Here is a 23,126-nt window from a genome sequence, read left to right on the forward strand (position 1 = left end):
CTCTAAATGTTATTATAGGTTTTAAAATGCTGTCTTTAAAATATTAAACATAACTTTATTTGGATTTCTAACATTAGGAAACATCCCCATTACAGCATATTTTTGAATTCTCTTTTTAATACAAAGCCCTGCACTTACGTCACGCTTTAGGCTATATATTTTAACGCCATTAAGCTTAGGGGATTAATATTTTATAAAAACCCTAATGTGGGAAAGAGACCATAAGTTGCTGCCAACATCAAGGAAGCAAGGTTGTCGTCATGTGTCATTTTGATATTTGTAATTGATAATTCGACAAATGTAAACAATATCATAAAAAATTCATAATTTCATGCGGATGAAGTCGCACGGGAACAGCTAGTATGTATTAAAATAACTCAAAAACGAATGAGTAAGTTTCAAAAATTCCCTCACCATTAAAAAGCTACGTTATCGCTGTGTAACATAGTATGCATCTCCTCCACCGTCAAATCCACTTCCCCTTCCCAACCTCTCCTTATAAGAAAGGATGGTAAAGAGAAAGGGACTTAAATTAGGCCTCCGGCACCACACTCATCAGGCGAAACACGGAATTGCTTCCATTTCACGCCTGTCTTTTGTGTGGTCGTGGTATTACACCGGGCGTGCCGGCCCTGCAGTGCTAAGATGTTAAAGCGGGCACTACTTAATTTCTTTTTGGAGGAGGTACTTTTCTGAGTGAGGTACTAAATAGTACATTTACGGTATAATTTAATTCGCTGTACATTCCACATTTTGAAACTCGCTACTTTTTATTTTCACGTGGACAAAGTCACGAGCAACAACCAGTAGCTATCTTTGCCATTCGATTTAACCCATACTTCTCATCTTAATCGCATTTCTACCACATGTGTGCGGTAACACAAGACGAATTGATAACCTCTTCCTTTTGGGAAATCCCAAAATACAAATGATAAATAGTTGATGTAGAATATTGTATAGTTTGTCTAAATAAGATAGATTAGTTTGATAAATGACGCATATGAAGTATTGAATTCAATTTGTATGAAGGTAAATGCCGTACTTAATAGACAGGTATCGTAGTGACGAAACAAACACGCAGCGAACAATTATGAACTGTTTATATTCGGTTTAAATAATAAAATATCGAACTCGACTAAAATTATTATTTTCTTATTAACTAATTTAGAGGACAATTCTAGTATTGATTACAGTGTAGAGAATTTAGAGATGACAGAAATAATAGCGAAATCAAATTCGATTACGTACACGGCTGTAGTAGTAATAAACATTTATTTACTCTCATTATTTGTAATGGTTCTGCAGGTCATTATTAATTTGACTAAACATTCTTTTTTTTAATTCGTTGGTTATTACTATAAAGCTATCGATTCCAACTTCCATAACAAACCATTTTATTATAACAACACTAGCTGTTCCCATGCGACTTCATCCGCATAAAATTATGAAAATTTTATTTTATTGTTTACATGTGTCAAATTATCAATTGCAAATGTCAAAATGACGTGATGACAAACCATGGCCACCTTGCTTCCGTGATGTTGGCAGCAACTTACCCCTAGGTGAAAATATATAGCTTAAAGCGTGACGTAAGTGTAGGGCTTGCCCGGTGCAATACGACCACACAGAAGACAGGCGCGTAATAGGACATTCGCGTTTCGTCCGATGACTGTGGTGCCGGAATCCCAATTTTAGTCCCTATTTCCTTTATCCCCTTTTCTTATAGGAAAAGGATAGGGCACGCATATGAAGGGGAAACATCCTCTTTATGTGCGTCTCCTCCGTCGTTTACGGGTGGGCAATGCATCCGCTATTGCCAATGTCTATGGGCAGTGTTCGCTTCGCCAGTTTGCCACCTAATGATAAAAAAAATCTAGGTGGTCGATAGAAAACTTTAAAACTGGGCTTTAGAATACATTCGGAATCTCTGTATTACAGGAACGTTTGCTATGGTAGTTGCAAAAGTTGGTTCTTTTTCTCAAATAGAAAACAAGTCCGTTGAATTATTTCCCTTATCTTATATACGTGTGACCTATGATACACTTTGTTAAAAGGTCGCTACGTTTATTGTCATTTGAAAACATATCTCGTTGGTGACATTTGTATTTGCAACATCCTCATTTCTTTGTTAATGTAATTTATATAAAATGAATAAAGTTTTTATAATATTGTTGGTTACTTCGCATTTAGTGGTTTGTTATGGAGAAGATGCTGATTTTGAAGGTGATTTTATTGTTTTTTAAACCTGTTAAGATATGCTCGAGATAGATGACTTTTAATCCGCGCTAATGGAGTTTGCGGACAGCTCGTATGTTAATAATTACTAGCTATTGCCCGCGACTTCGTTCGCATGGTATTAGAAAACATACGAACTACCATATATATATTAAATAACAAAAAGCTACGTATTCCTCGGAAACCGTACATTTCTCTGGGATGAATCTTATCCCATGTGTACTCCAGACTTTGCTTTATATCTGTGCCAAATTTCAATAAGATATGTTGAACCGTTGCAGAATGATCGAGTAAAAATACAAAATTACTGAATCCCACGGGAACCGTAACTTATCCCGGGATAAAAAGTAGCTTATGTGTTCTCCCAGACTATGCTTTAAACCTTTGCCAAATTTTATGGAGATCCGTTCAGCCGTTTGGGAAACAAACGCTAACAAACATCCATCGTAACTTTCGCATTTATAATATTAGTTAGTAAGGAAGACTAGTTTGAATTTTTGTTACAGGCGGCAGTTGTACTACTTACACGAATCAGCCCGGTATTTGCAAATATTTATCCGATTGTCAATACGCGATAAATCGACTCAAGCTAAAGAAAAAGATTAAGGTAATGTTTTAAATTACATTTTAAAACTAGCTTTTGCCCGCGACTTTGTGTGGAGTTTAAAATTATATTTACGTTCGCCACTTATTTCAACTTTAAGTAATAAATCTCTATCTATCTACTTGTAAATGGTTCCTAAACCTTAGTAGATAATATATAAATCGTTCGAGGTATATAATAATGATGTATCAAAGAATTGTAGATTTTAAATAGTTCTACAGAAAAGGCGGCGATGGCATCTATAACGATTTTCTTATAATAACCACTTTCTTTAAAGAAATTACAATCCTCATGTTATTTGGCGTCGTTTTAATTGTTATAATGTTATTTTCATCCAAATAAATGTGTTTGTTGACAGGATAATTTAATGTAGAATAAAATTGTCCTTTACAGTATTTAAATTGGACAAATAGTTTAGAAGATATCGCGAACACAAACAATAAGGGTAACCGAAAAATCAGCTTACAAACTACCAGCTTTAGAAAATTGCAATATCGCAGTAGTAGATTTCTGTTATTACATAGATTACTACTAAGATAGGTTACTATCTTTATAGGTTGAAAAAAGGGGCGAACGTAACTTTAAAACTAAAACTTCAGGATGAAGTCGTGGACAACAGTTAGTTTTTTTTTTTATAACATAAGGTGGCAAACGAGCAAGCGGCCACTAGAATCCGCCAAAATGACGAAGCGACCGCTGCCCATAGACATCCGCGATCGCAGATGCGTTACCTACCCTTATCCGACGGTGGAGGAGATGCACATAAAGAGGACAATGCTCCCTCCTATGCATCTCCTCCACCATCAAATACACTTCCCCTTTCCATCCTCTCCTTATAAGAAAAGGGTGGTAAAGAGAAAGGGACTTAAATTCGGCCTCCGGCACCACACTCATCAGACTGTACACGGAATTGCTTCCATTTCACGCCATGTCTTGTGTGTGGTCGTGGTATTATTGGGGGCGTGCCGAACCATTCGTGCTAAGATGTTAAAGCGGGCACTACCACTGTTACAGTATTACAGACACTTCAATTATGGTACTAACTTGATAGTTTTAACAATTCCAGGATTGTAAACGTGATATTGGTATGAAAAGAATTGTGTGCTGCGAACAAGCAACAGCAACAGTAACGCCAACAGAACCTCCAGAGCCAATAACCGATGAAGTGTTTGTAAGATTATACAAAGAGGGGCGATTGAAGAACGACGATATCGTAAGTAATGATTAAAAAAAACAATTGTTATTATATAGACAAACAACACTGGATTTGTTATTACAAAGCTGGAATACATTTACCAGTAGCTGGCATACTTGCGCTCTAATTTCAAATGTACAGTCACCTTCCTTTTTTATAATATAAGGTGGCAGACAAGCAAGCGACCACCTGAATCCAGCGAAATGGAAAGCGCTGCCCATAAACATCCGCAATTGTAGATGCGATGCCTACATTTAATTGACGGAGGAGGAGACACACATAAAGAGGACATTTCCCCTTCCTATGCATCTCCACCGTCAAATCCACTTTTCCTTCCCATCCTTTCCTCTCAAGAAAAGGGTGGAAAGGGAAAGCGACTAAAATTTGGCCACCGGCACCACACTCATCAGACGAAACGCGGAATTGTTTCCACTTCACGCCTGTCTTCTGTGTGGTCGTGGTATTACACCGGGCGAGCCGGCCCTGCAGTGCGAAGATGTTAAAGCGTGATCTACCACTGTGCCTCCTTCGCGGTGTTCCAGTTATAGAAAAATTTACCAATTATAACAAACCTAAACTGCGCTCCTTTTTTCTGCTACTTACTAATAATATGAATGCGATAGCTTGGTTAGATGGATGTTTGTTAGAGTTTGTAGCCGAAACGGCTGAATGGATCTCGATGAAATTTAGTATAGATGTAGAGGATAGTCTGGAAAAACACATAGGCTACTGACTTTTTTTTTTCGTTCCACGCAGATAGAGTCATGAGCGAAAGATGTTTTATAAATTTAATTTACAGGATTGTCGGTTTAATGGTACATTACCTATAAAATGTTGCCGCATTGTACACGACTTCACCACCCTAAGATTCAACGAGCCATCTCGATGTCCCGAATTAGAGAAGCCCTACGCAAGAAGTGACCTGACACCTCACCAATTGGTCATATACGATGGTGAGTACAATAATTCTTGATGCTACAAATTGCTGAAGCAATAGGCAACATGTACAAGACGCCCAGTTTTACAGCGGTAAACGTGCAAGTGGCCACCTGAATCTGCCGAAATGGCGATGACGCTGCCCATAGACATCCGCAATTGCATATGCGCTGCCTACACTTAATTGACAGAAGAGGAGCACATAAAGTGGATATATCCCCTCCCTGTGAGTCTCCTCCGCCGTCAAATCCAGTTTCCCCATCTTTTTCTGTTAAGGAAAGGGTGGAAAGGAAAAGGGACTAAAATTAAACCTCCGGTACCACACTCGGCACCACAACTTTACGTGGAATTGCTTTCACTTCACGCCTGTTTTCTGTGTGGTCGTGTTACTGGGGGCGAGCCGGCCCATTCATGCGAAGATGTTAAAGCGGGCTCTACCACTGTTAATATCAATTTCTATTCTTTCTTTAAGGATGCAGTCCATTGAGTCTGTCGAACTATCGCACAATAGTTGTGCGATTGTCGAGTGTTTCGCAGCCAACTGTTTAGTTGCACAACTAACGAGTAGTGTACCATATAAGATCATAGGAATCAAAGCGAAACTAAACAGTTTTGCGATAGTTTAGTCAAAGATGTGCGCTCTAATAGTATTTTTATTTCAGCATGCTACGCATACTCAAAACTGGGAAGTAAATGTATACTGAACGAAATGTACACAGACTTCTACCAACGTGATGATTGTCAGAGGTTTAAAAGCACACCGAAGATATCAGATGGCGACCCAGCTAAGTCAAAGGAATTCCCACACATGGTAAGTTATCGATTTCAAGTTTCTTTTACTTTATACTTACTGTTGCTCTCGATGTCGTCCGCGTGAAATTAAATAAATAAAAAAAATATAGCCTACTAGCTGTTCCCATGCGACTTCATCCGCATAGAATTATTAATATATCATTTTATTGTTTACGTGAGTCAAAAAATCAATTGCAAATGTCAAAATACCAATTACCTTACTATGGCAATTTTGCTTTCTTGATGTTGGCAGCAATTTATGGTCTCTTTCCCACATTACGGTTTTTATCGAAAATATTAACCTCCTATGTTTAATGGCGTGAAAATATATGGCCTAAAGCGTGACGAAGTGTAAGGCTTTTTGTTAAAAAAAGAATTATTCAAAAATATGGTGTAGTTGCTTACATCTTACGCAACAAAGAAGTGTGTGTTTACACTTTATTATAACAGTATAGATGTTACTCACAGACAAATTACCTTTCTAACGGTGAAGGAATTGTTTAAATATACCCAGTAGTTTTTGAGTTATTTCAATACATACAAAAATACAAATCTTTCCTCTTTATAATAGTAGTTTAGACTAGCTGTTGTTCGCGACTCCGTGTGATATAAAGAAATACAGTAGAACCTCGATAACTCAAACCTCGGTAACTTAAAAACCTCTATAACTTCAAAAAATAATATGTTCCCTTTCCATCAGAGCCCAAAACCTCTACAACATGGACTCTTGATAACTTAAAACCTCTATAACTTAAAATATTTTGTGTTTCCCTTGGACTTTAACTTATCGAGGTTCTACTGTAATAAAAAAAACATGTTATTCAGCTGTCGATGGATACGTTGTCACGTAGCCTTTTAACGGTGAAAGAATTTTTAAATTGGGCCAGTTTAAAAACCTAGCAAGCCTGTATAACTCCTAGCATGTGTACTCCTGTAGCTTATAAGAGTGTTATATTTCAGGCAGTTATTGGCGGGAAGAAGAAACTAGCCAAGAACATCGAATGGTTTGGCGGCGGCTCTTTGATAAGTGAATATTTCATTCTAACTGCAGCTCACGCTTTGGTTAGCCGGGACATGTAAGTACTAGCTGTTCTCGTGCGGCTTCATCCGCATGAAATTATGAAAATTTTATTTTATTGTTTACATGATGACAAAACATGGTAACCTTACTTCTTTGATGTTGGCAGCTTGTAGTTTATAGTTTCTTTTCCACATAAGGGTTTTTTCCAAATTATTCATCCCCTAAGTTTATAGCGTGAAAATATGTAGTCTAAAGCGTGACGTAAGTGTAGGGCTTTTTATTGAAGAAAGAATTATTCAGAAATATGCTGTGATTGCTGACATCTTAGGCAACAAAGAAGTGTGTTTACGCTTTATTATATTTGTATATTGGACATATATGTACAATCAGGACATCTAGCAGTGTTCCATCTTAAAAGCTACAATCGTTTAAACATTTTGAAACACGCTTGATCTCCATGAAATTTGGCACAGGTTTAGAGCATAGTCTGGGAGAACACATAGGGTACTTTTTATCCCTGGAACAGTTACGGTTACCGTGGGATTCATTAATACAGTTTTTTAATGTTTACTCGATTATTCTACAAGTTCAACATATCTTATTGAAATTTGTCACAGATATAAAACAAAGTCTGGAGTACACATGGGATAAGGTTCATCCCCGAGATGTCCGACTCCCGAGGGATACGTAGCTTTTTGTTATTTATATAGTCCGTATATTTTTTAATACCACACGGACAAAATCGCGGGCAACAGCTATTAAATAAATAACATTAGTTACACTAGCGGAGGCTCTCTGTATAATATGTTCTGTTCCAGTGGCCCTGTCAAATACGCCTTATTGGGGACTCTATATAAAAACGACACTCGCAGCGGCAAACTCTACTACATAGTGCGAAGGATACCATATCCTGAATATGACGCTAAGTCGAAGAGAAACGACATTGCCCTCATTAAGCTGCATACACGGTGAGTTGCACTAAACGTCATAAAGAAATTAAATTCATCATCATCACCAGCTCACTATATGTCCCCACCGAGGGGCTCGGAGCCTACCCTAATAAGGGGTGACTAGGCCATAGTCAACCTGCATTGCGGGTTGACTTCACACATATCTTTGAATTTCTTCTCCGATATGTGCAGCACGATGTTTTCCTTCACCGTAAGAACGTCGGGTAAATTATGTACATATGAAAATTCGAAAAATCGTAAATCACATTGGTACAGGATTCGAACCCAAGACCTGTATTACAAGTCAAGAGTACCAACCACTGAGCTACCGACGCTCATATCGATTAAATTCTAGTAAATTAGATGAAGTTTTAAAAATAGCTCTATTTATGATATTGGGAAGCAAAAGTTATTTTACACCACCTGACTAACCCAAACTGGCGAAGCGACTGCCCATAGACATCCGTAATAGCGTTGCCTACGCTTAATCGACGGAGGAGACACATAAAAAGGATTTTCCCCTTTCTATGCGTCTTCTGCACCGTCAAATCCACGTTACCTTCCCATCCTTATCTTATAAAAAAAGGGCGGGAAGGAAAAGGAACTTTTTAAGCTGTTTAAATAGAATTCTTTGTCTTTTCCACAGCGTTACGTTCTCAGATTTCATCCGACCTGCGTGCCTCACATTCCCCGGCTCGAAGGAAAGCGAAATGAACGCTACAGTTGTCGCTGGGTGGGGCAGAATGGGCTACAGGAATGATACAAGCGATATTTTACTAAAGGTAAGTTTCCCATAGATTCAAGTATAGAGGAGACATAAGTAGAAATTCAGTTTATTTTTTTTTCACATAATCAATGCTACCAGTAGATAAATTTTCAAAATGTCTACACTTATTTTTTTTATCATAAGGTGGCAAACGAGCAAGTGGCCTGAATCCGCCAAAATAGCGAAGCAACCGCTACCCCCAGACATTCGCAATAGCGTATGCATTGCCTACCCTTGATGGGGACGCACATAAAATATTACCCCTTCCTATGCGTCTCCTGCGCCGTCAAATCCATGTTCCCATCCTTTTCATCTAAGAAATAGGGTTGAAAGTTGGTGTATAACACACTACATAGTTATGTAGCAATCGAAACATATTCTTGAATAATTCTTTTAATTTTATCTTAAATCTAATAATCTTTTAAAAGTCAGCAAAAGCTGTAACTTCCAAGCAGAACAGTGTACAGGTTGCAATGAAGATGGCAAGATAGTCTTAAAACAAAATGAAAAGCAACATAAAAAATATTTTCAGGCCATCATACACCAGGAGTATGACCACAGCCAGTGTTCCACTAATTTGCACGGACATTTTTTTAAATGGGACAGTATAACTATGATATGCGCGAAATCTAAAGGGGTACGCCGCGCCCAGGACACATGTGAGGTAAGAATACATATAACTAGCTAAAGCTATCTAGATCTAAAGATCGCGATTCCGCCTGCGTGTAAAAAAGCAAAAGTAAGTAGCATATGTGTTCTTTCAGATTGTCCTCTACATTTGTAACAAATTTCATTAAGATCCGTTCAGCAGTTTAGGCTACAAACTCTTAAAAACATCTATCTAAACTTTCGCATTTATAATATTAGTATAACTAGTATGTTTTCAAAGCCTCCTCCTAACTTAGGATATGCTCCGAGTCTTCAAGTGGGGACGTTTAGCTGGTGATTGGCCTCCTATCATTGATAGAAGCGTTGCTGGAGTTTTTCCACCACTTCTCCCAGCGCTAACGCTTTCCGAAGCGGTAGTAATGTTAGATGTATTAATAATAATAGTAATCACGAAGAGCTTCGACCAACACCTCAAGAAGCTCTCGTTAGACAGTTGGATTAAGGGCCCAATTCAAAAGGCGGTTATTTTAGAAACCGCACGACTAGTGAGGAGGTTCCTGTCTCTGCAGCCCTGACCACTGGTTGCTTGAGTCATCGGATTCCGCAGCCGGTGGTGCTCTATTTTTTATATAGTATATTTTATTTTATTTTTATATCACATCTTGTAAAATGTATTATATAGAGAATAAGAAATAAAGATACATGGATTATAATAATAGTAATCAGATAGCAGCAAGCGATCAAGTCGAGGTTCTCGGGCGCCCTTGAATCGGAATGCTAAACGCGTATTTGATTGCCTAGGGAGTAGCGTGGACGATATGAATGACGGGTTCGTGCAAGCTATTCAGACGGTGGGTACTAAGTTCCTCAAGACCCACCGCAGAAGCTCGTCCAGAAAACTCTCGGACCACACTTGAGCTTATGAAGGAAAGGCGCGACATGACTCTAAACTCTCCAGAAGATGTGAAACAGTTTCGGCTGCTAAATAAACAGATCTCAAAGAGCATAAAGCGCGATATACGCCAATTTAACACAAACCGTGTTAAAACGGCTATTGAGCGGAACAAGGGCTCCAAAGTGTTTGCACAAGATCTGTCTATTGGGCAAAGCCAACTGTCGTAGCTGAAGACTGAGGAGGGTAGGGTTGTGTCCGCTAGACCTGAGATCTTAAGTGAGGTTGAGAAGTTCTATGGACAGCTCTACGCGACGCAGAAACCCGTCACTGATCTGGCTGAAGACCCAAGAGCCAGATTAACCCGACACTATACCGAAGATATCCCGGACGTCAGTCTCGACGAGATTAGTGCAGCCCTCGAACATCTTAAGAACAGCAAGGCGCCCGGAGATGACGGAATTACAGCAGAGCTACTACGGGCAGCTGGAGAACCGGCACTTAGGGTTCTTTAGAAGCTCTTCAATTCCGTCATCCTCGAGGGACGTACGCCACAGGTATGGAGCAGAAGTGTGGTGGTCCTGTTCTTCAAGAAGGGTGATAAATCCCTCCTGAAGAACTACAGGCACATCTCACTTCTGAGCCATGTCTATAAGTTGTTCTCGAGGGTCATCACGAATCGTCTCGCTCGCAGATTTGACGACTTCCAGCCTCCCGAACAAGCCGGGTTCCTCCGTAAAGGCTTCAGCACCGTAGACCACATACATACGCTGCGGCAGGTTATACAGAAGACCGAGGAGTATAACCTGCCACTGTGCTTAGCGTTCGTGGACTACGGGAAAGCCTTCGATTCGGTTGAGACCTGGGCGGTACTGCAGTCTCTCCAGAGGTGCCAAATCGACTACCGCTACATCCAAGCGCTAAGGTGCCTGTACGAAAACGCCACTATGTCAGTCCGAGTACAGGGTCAGGACACGAAACCAATCCAACTGCACCGCGGTGTAAGACAGGGTGACGTAATTTCCCCGAAACTCTTCACCGCGGCGTTGGAAGACGTTTTCAAAGTCCTCGACTGGAAAGGACTTGGCATCAATATCAACGGCGAGTACATCACGCACCTGCGCTTTGCCGATGACATTGTACTCATGTCTGAGACCATGGAGGGACTCGGTACAATGCTCGATGACCTCAATAGGGCCTCCGAACGAGTGGGTTTGAGGATGAACATAGATAAGACGAAGGTCATGTCGAATGTTCATGTTCCACTCACTCCCATAGCCATCGGAGGCCATACTCTCGAAGTTGTTGACGAAAATGTCTACCTGGGACAAACTGTCCTTGGTAGGTCCAACTTCGAAACGGAGATCAATCGCCGAATCCGACTCGGATGGGCAGCGTTCGGGAAGTTGCGAGATATCCTCTCGTCCCAAGACATACCGCAGTGTCTCAAGACAAAAGTCTTCGATCAGTGTGTGTTGCCAGTGATGACTTACGAAATAGAGACGTGGCCCTTCACTGCGTGCAACATCAGGCGGCTCAAGACCGGGCATCGTGGCAATCGATGGGGAAGGCCTACGTTTAGCAGTGGACGACCTAAGGCTGTAATGATGAAACGAGTATTGAGTGACAGCCCAAGCAAAGGTCCCCTCTCGGGGGCCCTTGTCCCTAGTCACTTCATGGAGCGTCCACTGAAGCGATCTAAGAGCTCGGTGGCCTCCCAATCCGGTAATAATAACGAAGTAACGGCTCGTGCCGAGGCTCCTGAGGGAGCCCTCGAGCGTACTCATAAACGAGGTTTAGGTTAAGCGCCATGGCCATTGATTTCAGGGTGACAGCGGTGGTCCTATGATGACGATGAGCAACCGGTATGTACCGTGCTCGTATTTTGTCGCCGGCATCGTCGCTTGGGGACCAAAGTGTGGAGAACAAATGTACGGATCTTACACGAACTCTTCGTATGTCAAGTATCAAGAATGGGTGGTCCAAAACGTGTGGCCTCTGCAACTTAATGCTAGAAATATTATTCTCTCTTAATCGAACGACAGACGACAGACTACACAAGCCGCTTGCTTAGAGCCAGCGCACACATGTCTATGTCATAACTTTATATTTTTATGGGATTATTTTTCCCCAATTTTGCGGTTGCACTTTGTGAATTAATCTTAGAATACGTATTTGTTAATTAATATAATTTTATAAGGCAACTATAATTACAATAAATTAAGTTTTACTATTTCCTTGTTTTATTTTCCTGTTGCGAGAAAAACGTAATTCGTTTAATTTTGTTTAGAAGATATCATTAACTCAAAAGACAATATACGTTTGAGAAGCAACAAATTTTATTGAAAGAATCTTTTAATAGGTGATCTAATATAAAGACAATCTCTCAATCTGACAGCTGCCAGAGTATAGAATAATAACAAACACTATAGTGTGTCTAAATAATTTAGATTAGTTTGACAATTCATTTCAAATTTAGTAGGGATGGGTTGCGTAAAATCAGTCATGAATCTTATCGATTTTCGATTTTTATTATTATAGAAGTTGGAATCGAAAGATTCATAGTTATAACCTATAAATTAAAAAAAAACACTGTTTTCTCAAATTAATAATGACCATAACAAATAATGAGAGTAAATAAATGTTTATTACTACTACAGTCGTACGTAATCGAATTGGATTTCGCTATTATTACTGTCATCGCTAAATTCTCTACACTATAATCAATACTAGAATTGTCCTCTAAATTAGTTAATAAGAAAATAATAATTTTAGTTGAGTTCGACAATTACGAATAACGATAGTTCATAATTGTTCGCTGCGTGTTTCGTCACTACGATACCTGTCTATTAAGTACGGCATTTACTTTCATACAAATTGAATTCGATACTTCATATACGTCATTTATCAAACTAATCTGTCTTATTTAGACAAACTATATAACACGTGATTTAACATAAAGGCAATCTCTCAATCTGACAGCTGTCAAAGAGTATAGAATAATAACAAACACTATAACTTTACTGTACAAGCAAAGAGCATATAATGCCTATTCTTTTTAATGTATGCTTTGACACTTAAACACATTTGTTGAAGAAAAAGCAATTTTTTTTTTATCTAGAAAAAGCGGGCAAACGAGTAGCGAATCGCTTGGTATCAAGTGATCCGACGCCCATGAACGTCCGCAACGCCAAGGGAACTGCAGATGCGCTGACGACTTTAACGAATACGCTCTTTTCTTGAAGGCCCCTAATTTGTAACTGTTTGGAAATACCGCTGAGGACAGAGTATACCACAACGCGGCTGCACAAGGTAAGGAGGTACGTGAAAACCTCGTCGTTGTGGAATGAAATTAAAGTATTCCTTCTCCCCACTGAACTCGGAGTTACCCTAAGTTGGTGACTAGGTCGGAGTCAACTGCAGCGCGACTTCACACATATCTTCATTTATATTTACACATATCTAAGTGTCGATTCATCCTATATCGTTGTATATGTACAGTAGCAAAAATCCGCGGTATTCCCTTCAGGTAATGTTGCCTTGTTCATTGCAATTCCTCCTTTTTAAAATAATTAGATAGTGAGCAAACGAAGGGATACTAACAAAAAGATTGCTGTGTTGCTCTAATCGACTTTTTTTTGTACACAAGAAGCTGCGTTGTAATTTTTCAGCGTGTTTCAAAATTTTTAAACGATTGTATCTTTCATGGTGGAACACCGACAGTTTTCTCGACTGTTCATATGGAATTTTAAAATCGAAAAATATTAAAATATAGCAGGATTTTCAAACAGGAAATCAAATACTTAACCTCTTAACCGACGATCCATTTTTTACTATATATGTTTAGATGGATGGATATTTGTTAGAGTTTGTAGCCTAAACTGTTAAACGGATTTTAATTAAATTTGGCAACATGTAGAGGACGGTCTGGAAGAACACATAGGCTACTTTTTTTTGTAGTACCATGCGGACGGTATCGCGGGCGAAGGTTAGTTTTACTATAAATGCGAATGTTTAGATGGATGTTTATTAGAGTTTGTAGCCTAAACTACTACGAATCTCGATGACATTTGGCAGAAATATTGAGGATAGTCTGGAAGAACATATAGGCTACTTACTTTTGTTTTTTTTTTTAATTCACGTGGACGGAAAATGTTAGTAGATTTTTGTTAAATTACTGATATTTCTTTTAATCTAACTAAGCTCTAGGTTTGTGCTAGGATATGGTTCAATAGTCGACTCCGAGCCCGCATTGCACGGTGCCGTCTTCCGAGGAGCGCCTTAGGGTGCAGCGTCCCAACTCGTTGGGACGCACCGAGGGCCCCTTCCCGGGGCGGTCAGTGGGGCGTCGCGGTGGCAAGCGAAAGCGATCCCGTGGCGCCCCTCACATTGGTCAGGAGCGAACGAAGGGGTTTAGTGAGGTATGCCCCCCACTAGGGGGGAGAGTCCCACGTAACTCACGTGACTGCCCCGAGGCATGGAGTATGCAGAAAGCATTCCCCTTCGAAAAAAAAAAATGGTTCAATAGTCGAATTTTGGGATACGAACCCTCGACCGCAAGATCGGTAGTCCATACCCCAAACTATAAGGCTATTGGCCATATATAATTTTTTGGTAAAAAAGCAATAATAAAACCACTTTCACAGTAAAATAAAATTTTATTTCTCCGTAATACAAACATAGAGCCTCGAATATAAATCTATAGATATATGATCGATAGATGGGACATAAAACAACTAAAAAGAGCGTCGGTGGCTCAGTTTAAGCAATTGACTTGTAATCTACAGGTCATGGGTTCGAATCCATGTACCAATGTGATTTTCATATGTACATAATTTACCCGACGTAACGGTGAAGGAAAACATCGTGATGCCTGCACATATCGGTGAAGAAATTCAAAGATATGTGTGAAGTCAACCCCTAAGTTTAGGGTAGCCTCCGAGCTACGGACGTATAGTAAGCTGGTGATGAATCTAATACACAGAAATTAAAAAATCGACTCTCAATTAGACGTCTTATATAACTCTCTCCATCTATAGATTACATATCTATGAATATCAACTATTTTGCCAACATAAAATTATATAAATATAAATTGAACTAAAAAATCTTAAATTAAATAACAAACGTTTATCTATGGTGTCATTTAAAATGGCGGCATTTAATCTGTGTTAGAGGGGTCTATCCTGAATTAATGTTTCGAGAACGTAATCGTATCGACATTTGTCGAACATTTAAATAGAGGCATAGTTGATTTCACTTGAAATATTTCTCACAACAACGCTATCTATTGATAGATCCTCAAAACATCAATATATTATTTAAATTAATTGCCAATAGATGTCGTTTGTGACACTTTTTTAATTTCAAAACAAAAGATGGTGATATTATTATTGTTGTAAAATGTTTTATTACAATACACGAGGTAACTTAACTTGACAACTGATATCCTTCAGAGAAAGTATCGGTAAGAAAAAATTACTGCCTTTTATGTCTTCAACATTTGTATGGTGACTAACCTATGTAAGGTCGCTGCATAATTTCAAGACAATAAACAAGAAATATAAACATTAAATTAGTAACAATTATTAGAAAATATCCACAAACATTTTAACAGTAAATTTCTTTTAACGTTTAAAAATACAATACACAATAGACTAAAAATATTTTTTTAATCTACACTGAAGAAAGTTTTATTTCTGCAAATAGGCTTTATTTTATTAAACTTGACAAAACTTATTGAATCTAAATAATTTTAACAGAAGTTTCCTATTACAATGGGATTATTATAACAAGGTCATTTTACGTCACATTTGACATTGACAGTTTTATCTTTATAGTGATGTGAACAATTTAAAAACATCGATTAAAGTGAAATAATCGATACAGATTTTAAACATCCGAGAATCGATTTTTTAGTTCGATTTTTTTGTAAACCTCAGTGTTTGAAAAGAAAAAGAATTCTGTAATGTAAGATTTTAACTTTTAATTTACTAATAAACGAAATGTTGCTCGCGACTTCGCTCGCGTTTAATTAAAAAATCATAAAATAATTGGGCTATGTTACTTTGGTAACGTAGTATTTTAATGGTGAAAGAATTTTTAAAATCAGCCCTGTCGTTTTTGAGTTATTTCAATGCTTATAAAAATACAAACTTTTCCCCTTTACAACATAAGTACAGAAAACTACATAAAGATAAATAAACTTTGTTTGTTTGATTGTATTGAATAGGCTCAAAAACTACTGGGACGATTTTAAAAAATCTTTCACCGTTAAAAAGGTAATTTATCTAAGAGTAGGCTATATTTTTTATTCCTTTATTATTATTTTTTAATTACACGCGAACGGAGTCGCTGGCAAAAGCTATTAGTTTATATAAATAAAAAAATATACAATTGTGGAGTTCTAATAAAAAATAAAATAAAATTATGCGTACTTTTACAATTTTACGTTGGTTTTCGATGTGTCAAATGTGACCAATTAAAATGACCCTACTGTATCCAACGGGTCAGATTAAGTTGCCTGTCTTTAATAAAAATATAACGGCAATGAAGTCCTACGTTAACTTTTGAGCCTAGAATCTACAATAATTTTACACTAATATAATAAATAAGTACAAAGATTTTAAGAGATATTTACATATATAAAATTCACATATAGATAATTGAAATATTTTAATTTTATTTCATTAATTAATTTTTATTATGTTTATTTTATTATAAAATCTCACTATTGGTTCTCGATCGAGATTGGCTTGTCCGCCATTTATAGCGTTTTTATAGAATTTAATTTTAATATATATAAAGATTGATTTTTTTAATTGTGACGAGCTGTCGCCCGCAAACTTCGTTAATGCAGATTTGGACCACCCGTTACGCCATTTTGACAGCGCTGAATTTAAAAAAAAATAGCTTATAATATGCCTATCCATGTTAGTTACCCTTCAGTGAAATTTCCGTCGAAAGGCCCAGCCGTTTGGACATTACCCGGAACAAACGGCTTGCGGACAGACAGACAAAAATTAAATGCGATTTTCGTTATCAGCAACCCAAATACATCTTCCCGAAATCTGGACCTTTTCTTTTGATGTTACAAATAGACACTCCAATTTTATTATATTTTGATATGTTTAACGGATTCATGAAAAAATATAAATGTTAAAATATTCCTTAATTTCGATTGAACATATGTGACAATAGATTTTACAAAGCGGTCATTTTAATTCCCTTTTTTAAATAACTAAGTGAAAATTATTAGAGAAACTGAAATATTGTAAAATGTTGCTTAAACGTGTCTAAATCGACTCTGAACTGTTGAGCTATCGCTCAACGACTTAAGTAGCAGTTTTCAATATTACGATGAGTTGTGCCGAAGTGTTCTGTGATTCACAAAACAATCCATCTATGAATATAAATTGAGCCGATCAGTGAGCTGGTGAATTGAACTGCAAATATATAAAGACGGCATAGACACTTCACTTGAAACATTTTTCACAACTAACGCCATCTATTGATAGATCCTCAAAACATAATTATATTAACTGCCAATAGATGTCGTTAAATAATAACAACACTTAATTAAAATAAACATTGAAAACACACAACTTTAAATAATAACATTGAGGGCCTGTCCCACCACTGGCTGATAGAGGCTCAGATAGCTTACAAATCACTGTCAGATAAGGTATAATATTCGATATAGATAACAATATTCGATATTTCCATCACATTTTAAACGTTGGATTGTTATCAGACTATTAACAATTTGGTGAAAGAGGCCCTTAGGGTTGTAGCCCTATTTCTTAAAATGTATTAAACATTTATAATTCCTTCTACACATCCATTTTCCCGTTTAATTATATTTTCCTTTCTTTATCTGCGTCAATTTCGCTTACGTCAATTTCTGTTTTTAGATCACAATCATCCTGTATATCTTCAACATCGTCTAAACTCGCTTGTCCAACTTTATAATCGATTTCACTTTTCGATTGATTCGATTCCGATAGCTTGGGACTTTTAATTCTATCTCCGTTCTCTTCTAGACTTTCATCGATTATTTCCAATCGGGATTTCGAAAAGAATTTGTGTAACGATTCGATTTTATCCATCGCTCGATCATTTCTCTCCGAGCTAGACGATAGCGTGGTATCTTCTGTCATACAAAAAGAATCTATTCTTCTCGATATTTCCGATATCGATTCTGATATTTCTGTAGTAGATGTTGATTTATCTACCTTTATCACTTTAGGTTTGATTATCATACTAGGAGGTAAATCTGGTATATTTCTTAAGTCTATAAGACTTATAGATCTCGTGCTTAATTCATATTCTCTGCTGTATTCTTCTGTAGATGGTCCTGAACTATCTTCTTCAAATGGATATCGTTGTATTTTACGTTCTATTTCACGTATCACATCCTCTGCTAGTTGCTTAATATGTGTTAGAGGATCTTCTTCTATCTTTTCTAATGCTCTAGAAGATGGTTCATCTTCTTCAATTATATCGGATAGTTCAACACTGTATGGGAGACATTGTATGTATTGGAGTGTTGGAGGTTTTGTATACGCGGTGAAGTTTTCAAAATCTTCCTGATCACTCATTGTATCGTCTTCAAATATCATTTTTAATTCGCATATTCTTATAATTGCTTCTTCGAATATATTTTCTAAATCTTCTTTAATAAAACTTAAATCGATAACAGTCTCTGATATTCTTCTTGTTTTATCAGTTTTTAATTCTGTTAATTCTATAACTGTGTCTTGTGTGTGTGTTAATGTTGAATCAGATTTAGTCTTGCTGACGTCACTAAAGGTTTCCAATCTACTTATCGTCATATCTGATTTAGATTTCTCTGACAACGAAGGTGTTATAGACATCGATTTACTGGAATCTTTAAATTTCTCTTTACTGCCGTAATTTTCCATATATTTAAGTAGCATTTCCACTAAAGTTTCATTTTCATCCACCGGAGTTTCATCGATAAAGGATAGATTTTTAACGTTCACATTAGATTCAGATAAACTAACATTTCTACCGTTTATTTCTATCAAAGGTGTTTCCCATTTTCTTTCATCTGGACCAAAAAGAAACTCCATTAGAGTAATTTTTTTATCGTCTTTACCTTCATTTTCATTTTCTATACAACCAGTTGTCGCTAAAAACTCCATTAGAGTTTCCATTTTCTGTTCCAATTCGGTATTAACTCTTGTTGGTACACATTTCTCTTCATCAGGACTTACTTCAGCTTTGAAACAACTACCACTACTTCCTTTTCTACCTTCTTTTTGACTTTTCACTATAGTAAAGAAGAAATCAATTAGATTAGCAATCCTATCAGTCCCTTCTTCCTCATCAGAGGTAGTCAGATCCGATTCTTCTTTAACTAATGGACATCTTTTGGGGGTTTCGTCGAGTTTCTTCGCGAAGACTGTCTCTTGGACCACTTGGAGTAGATCCCTGGCCAGTCTAACTGGGGACTTGGAGTCTATAGAGTCGTATGTGGTGGAGGGGGCCGAGCGACGCCGGTCGCGGTCCATCCTGATGAAGTCCCAGAGCGAGCCAAGATCTGATGAGAGCGAGGCTCGATGGTTCGCCAGGCTGGTGCCGAGACGACGTATTACCTGGAAATTATTATTTTATTATATAGAAAATTTTACAAAACCTAATTTTAAAGCAATTTAGAATTTCTACATTAGATGCTTTATTTTGTAAAGTTTATGTCTAGAAAAATTGTATTAAAAATAGTTTTAAAATAGATTTTTTTTTATTTCATCTATTTAATCATCATCACCAGCTCACTATACGTCCCCACCGAGGGGCTCGGAGCCTACCCTAATACGGGGTGACTAGGCCATAGTCAACCACGCTGGCCAAGTGCGGGTTGGTTGACTTCACACATATCTTTGAATTTCTTCGCCGATATGTGCAGGCATCACGATGTTTTCCTTCACCGTAAGAACGTCGGGTAAATTATGTACATATGAAAATTCGAAAAATCGAAAATCACATTGGTACACGGCGGCGGGATTCGAACCCAAGACCTGTGGATTACAAGTCAAGTGTTCAAACCACTGAGCCACCGACGCTCGCTCATCTATTTAATAGGTTAGAGGTAAATAAATAGTAAGCAGTTTTTGTTTTACGGACATTTTTTTTTTCAGTTTTCCTTCATAAAATCCTACCTATTTTTAGTAATATATTAGCTACTTAGCAATTTAAAAGTAAGAAGTCTATGTGACAATCTACATATATGACAATCATCGAGATCCAACAGTTTAGGTTAACTCTAACATCCATCCATACAAATTCTAATATTAGTAAGATTAACAATATCCTATTATAATACCTGCCACACTCAGGATCTCCACGCACGTAGTTTCCGTAAAGAGAGTCTCTTGAAGCGCGCCATCTGAGCTGCGAGCGCCTCCGCCCCCGGCGACCCCCCCACACCCCCCGCACCCGCCTCGCCCTCAGACTCTACCTGACATTTCATTTTTATTTTATTTACGAGCGCCGACAAACTTCGTTAGCGTAGAATTAAAAAAAATGGTCGTCTATAACATTCCCGTGCATCTACTTTTTGCCAGCTACCTTCCAAAGTCCCGTTCAAATCTACCCGTTCCAGTAATAGCTGCCCGGTCGCCATTTTGACAGCGCGGAATTAAAAAGTAGCCTATAATATGCCCGTCTATTTCAGTTTTCTAATGGTGAAAGAATTTTTGAGTTGACCCAGTAGTTTTAGAGTCATTTCAATACATACAAAAATACGAAAATAACTCTTTCCTCTTTATAATACTAGTATAGATAAATAAATAACATCAGTAAACCAAAAAAACTAACCTCTCTTGTTACTGATCTCCGGCCAATAAAGGAGCGAATGTCTTTATCAGAGTGACCCTTTGCTCGACCGATGCCTTTACCCAAAGGAGATGTTGACACCCTTCTGTAAAAAAAAAAAATACTAGCGATCGCCCGCGAATTCCTCCACACAATATTAAGATAAAAGGTAGCCTATAATATGCGGGACTATGTCAGCTACCCTTCAGTGAAAGTCCGGTCGAAATAGGCTCAGCGGCCGGAAATTACTCGGAACAAACGAGGCTTGCGGGCAGACGGAAAACATTAATTAAATGCGATTTTCGTTATCAGCTACGCAAATATATCATCTTCCCGAAATCTGGATTTTTTCTTATGATTTTACAAACAGACACTCCAATTTTATTATATGTATAAATATACATGACACAAAGACAAAGTTTATTAAACTATAATAATAATAGTCTTTATTTCAACAATGTTACAAAATTAAAAAAAAAACATTTATTTAACTATAGTTGGTCTAAATAAGGTTGATTAGTTTTTTTAAACACGCACACAAAATATTGAATAAAACTTGTATGGAGGTAATGTATCTAATAGACTACTAAGAAAAGATATTAGTTTTGTCTATAGTAATACTAATTATTGTAATAATATATATTAGTATAGACTGATATTATAAAGAGATAAGATTTGTATTTTATGTGAAGTAACTCAAAAACTACTGGGACAATTTTAAAAATTCTTCCACCATTAAATTGTCCCAGTAGTCTTTGAGTTACTTCAACACATAAAATACAAATCTTTCCTCTTCATACTATTAGTATAGACAAAACAGTTATATATCACTCACCTACAATGTGTAGGGTCACTGTACGCGGTGGTGACGGGAGTCTTGCCTTCATTCATTGTGTTATCACTCGATATGAACCCCAGAGGGAATGTTGTACCTATAGACATAATAAAAAAAATTAATTACCTAAAAATAACTAAAAGATATCCAAGAAGTATGAAAGTAGTCCCAGTGGTGGTGAATTTAAAGACTGAAAGGTAGATGGTATGTCATGAGGAGGGATGAATGTAATAAGAAGTTGGTTATGAGTACACCGGTATCGGATAGAAAGAGATGGATTATGTAAAAAATAACATCAAGAAGGGAGTGACAAAGATGACGGATGATAGAGTTGTGGAGAATAAAAACCTGTTACGCCTACAGGAGTAGGATAAAAAAGAAGATGAATCATTAAATAGTTATTTTCTTTTGTATCATAAGGTGGCAAACGAGGGAGTGGCCACCTGACGCTGCCAAAATGAGAATACGACCGCTGTCCATAGACATCTACAATAGCAGATGCGCTGCATACTCTTGATGGATAAGCACATAAAGAGGATATTTCCCCTTCCTATGCGTCTTCTCCACCGTTTAATCCACTTTCTCTTCCCATGTAAGAGAAAGGAAAGGAAAAGGGACTGAGTTAGGGCTCCGGCACACTCATCAGACGAAACGCGGAATTGCTTCTACTTCACGTCTGTCTGTGTGGTCGTGGTATTTACCAGCGATAGCTCCCCTGGTGATGCTGAGGCCGCGCTGTATCCGGGCGATGGCGGCGCGATGTCGCGGCAGCGGCGCGCTGGTGCCCTTCTCCTGCAGCACAAATCTGCCCAAAGTCTTCCAACACGCCTGCAACACATTTATTGACAATTTTTTTATACAGAACAGCTGGTAAATTTATACAGTGGTGTTGTTCTTTTGACTGCTCACCTGTGCAGCGTAGACCACTTCATCATCAGCTAGGGGCCGCTGCTGAGGACCAGCACCAGCTCGGCCGCCCCACTCCAACTCCTCAACCAGCACGAACCTGGAGTACCAGACAATTTTACTACTATAACTTTGAACTGTCGTAGTTTTTACAAATATTATGTTAGTAAAATACGGGTTTCGAAATATCGGTGATGTCGAAGGACCAATTTTAGTCCCTTTTCCTTCCCACCCTTTTTCTTATACCTTTTTACTTATGTGAATAGGGTGGGAAGGGAACGTGGATTTGACGGTGAAAGAAACGCATAGGAAAAGGAAATATCCTCTTTATGTCCGTCTCCTCCGTCGATTAAGGGTATGTCTGAAAAGTCGCTTCGTCATTTTGGCGGATTCAGGTGGCCGCTTTCTCGTTTGCCACCTTCAATATAAAAAAATCAAAGAGATTTGTTAAGACACGCAGCTGATTATGTCCTAGTCAGTCTTAGGGTAGTCACCTTTCAGTGGAGTCGTAATGAGCTGGTGATGGTATCAGATACACAAGTATTGTAA

At 37.9% G+C, this 23,126-nt stretch overlaps 2 protein-coding genes across 2 annotated transcripts in view; one reads left to right on the forward strand and one right to left on the reverse strand.

Moving 5' to 3' along the window:
• Positions 1-1,919: 1,919 nt before the first annotated feature.
• On the forward strand, positions 1,920-12,233 carry LOC106107700 (serine protease snake-like). Its single transcript, XM_013288685.1, has 10 exons — positions 1,920-2,223; positions 2,742-2,842; positions 3,906-4,052; positions 4,834-4,987; positions 5,633-5,781; positions 6,723-6,838; positions 7,602-7,751; positions 8,380-8,515; positions 9,032-9,163; positions 11,828-12,233. Exons 1-10 carry the CDS (start codon positions 2,148-2,150, stop codon positions 12,032-12,034), a joined length of 1,368 nt encoding a protein of 455 aa, XP_013144139.1. The 5' UTR covers positions 1,920-2,147; the 3' UTR covers positions 12,035-12,233.
• Positions 12,234-19,539: 7,306 nt separating this feature from the next.
• LOC106107515 (1-phosphatidylinositol 4,5-bisphosphate phosphodiesterase epsilon-1-like) overlaps positions 19,540-23,126 on the reverse strand; it is an 85,115-nt gene continuing 81,528 nt past the window's right edge. The window contains exons 38-43 of the mRNA XM_013288390.1: positions 22,581-22,677; positions 22,373-22,499; positions 21,672-21,768; positions 20,840-20,942; positions 20,346-20,480; positions 19,540-19,620 (exon numbers count right to left, since the gene is read on the reverse strand). Coding sequence (XP_013143844.1) covers positions 20,355-20,480; positions 20,840-20,942; positions 21,672-21,768; positions 22,373-22,499; positions 22,581-22,677 — 550 coding nt within the window. The 3' untranslated portion in view covers positions 19,540-19,620; positions 20,346-20,354. The remainder of the gene's footprint in view (positions 19,621-20,345; positions 20,481-20,839; positions 20,943-21,671; positions 21,769-22,372; positions 22,500-22,580; positions 22,678-23,126) is intronic.

The sequence above is a fragment of the Papilio polytes genome, unplaced genomic scaffold (genome assembly GCF_000836215.1).
Source record: "Papilio polytes unplaced genomic scaffold, Ppol_1.0 DF821956.1, whole genome shotgun sequence".
NCBI classification, from domain to species: Eukaryota; Metazoa; Arthropoda; class Insecta; order Lepidoptera; family Papilionidae; genus Papilio; species Papilio polytes.

Coding starts and splice junctions, on each gene's coding strand:
- LOC106107700 (XM_013288685.1), top strand. CDS start 2,148: ATGAATAAAGTTTTTATAATATTGTTGGTTACTTCGCATTTAGTGGTT. Junction 2,224..2,741: donor AGAAGATGCTGATTTTGAAG/GTGATTTTATTG, acceptor TTTTTGTTACAG/GCGGCAGTTGTACTACTTAC. Junction 4,988..5,632: donor CCAATTGGTCATATACGATG/GTGAGTACAATA, acceptor TTTTTATTTCAG/CATGCTACGCATACTCAAAA.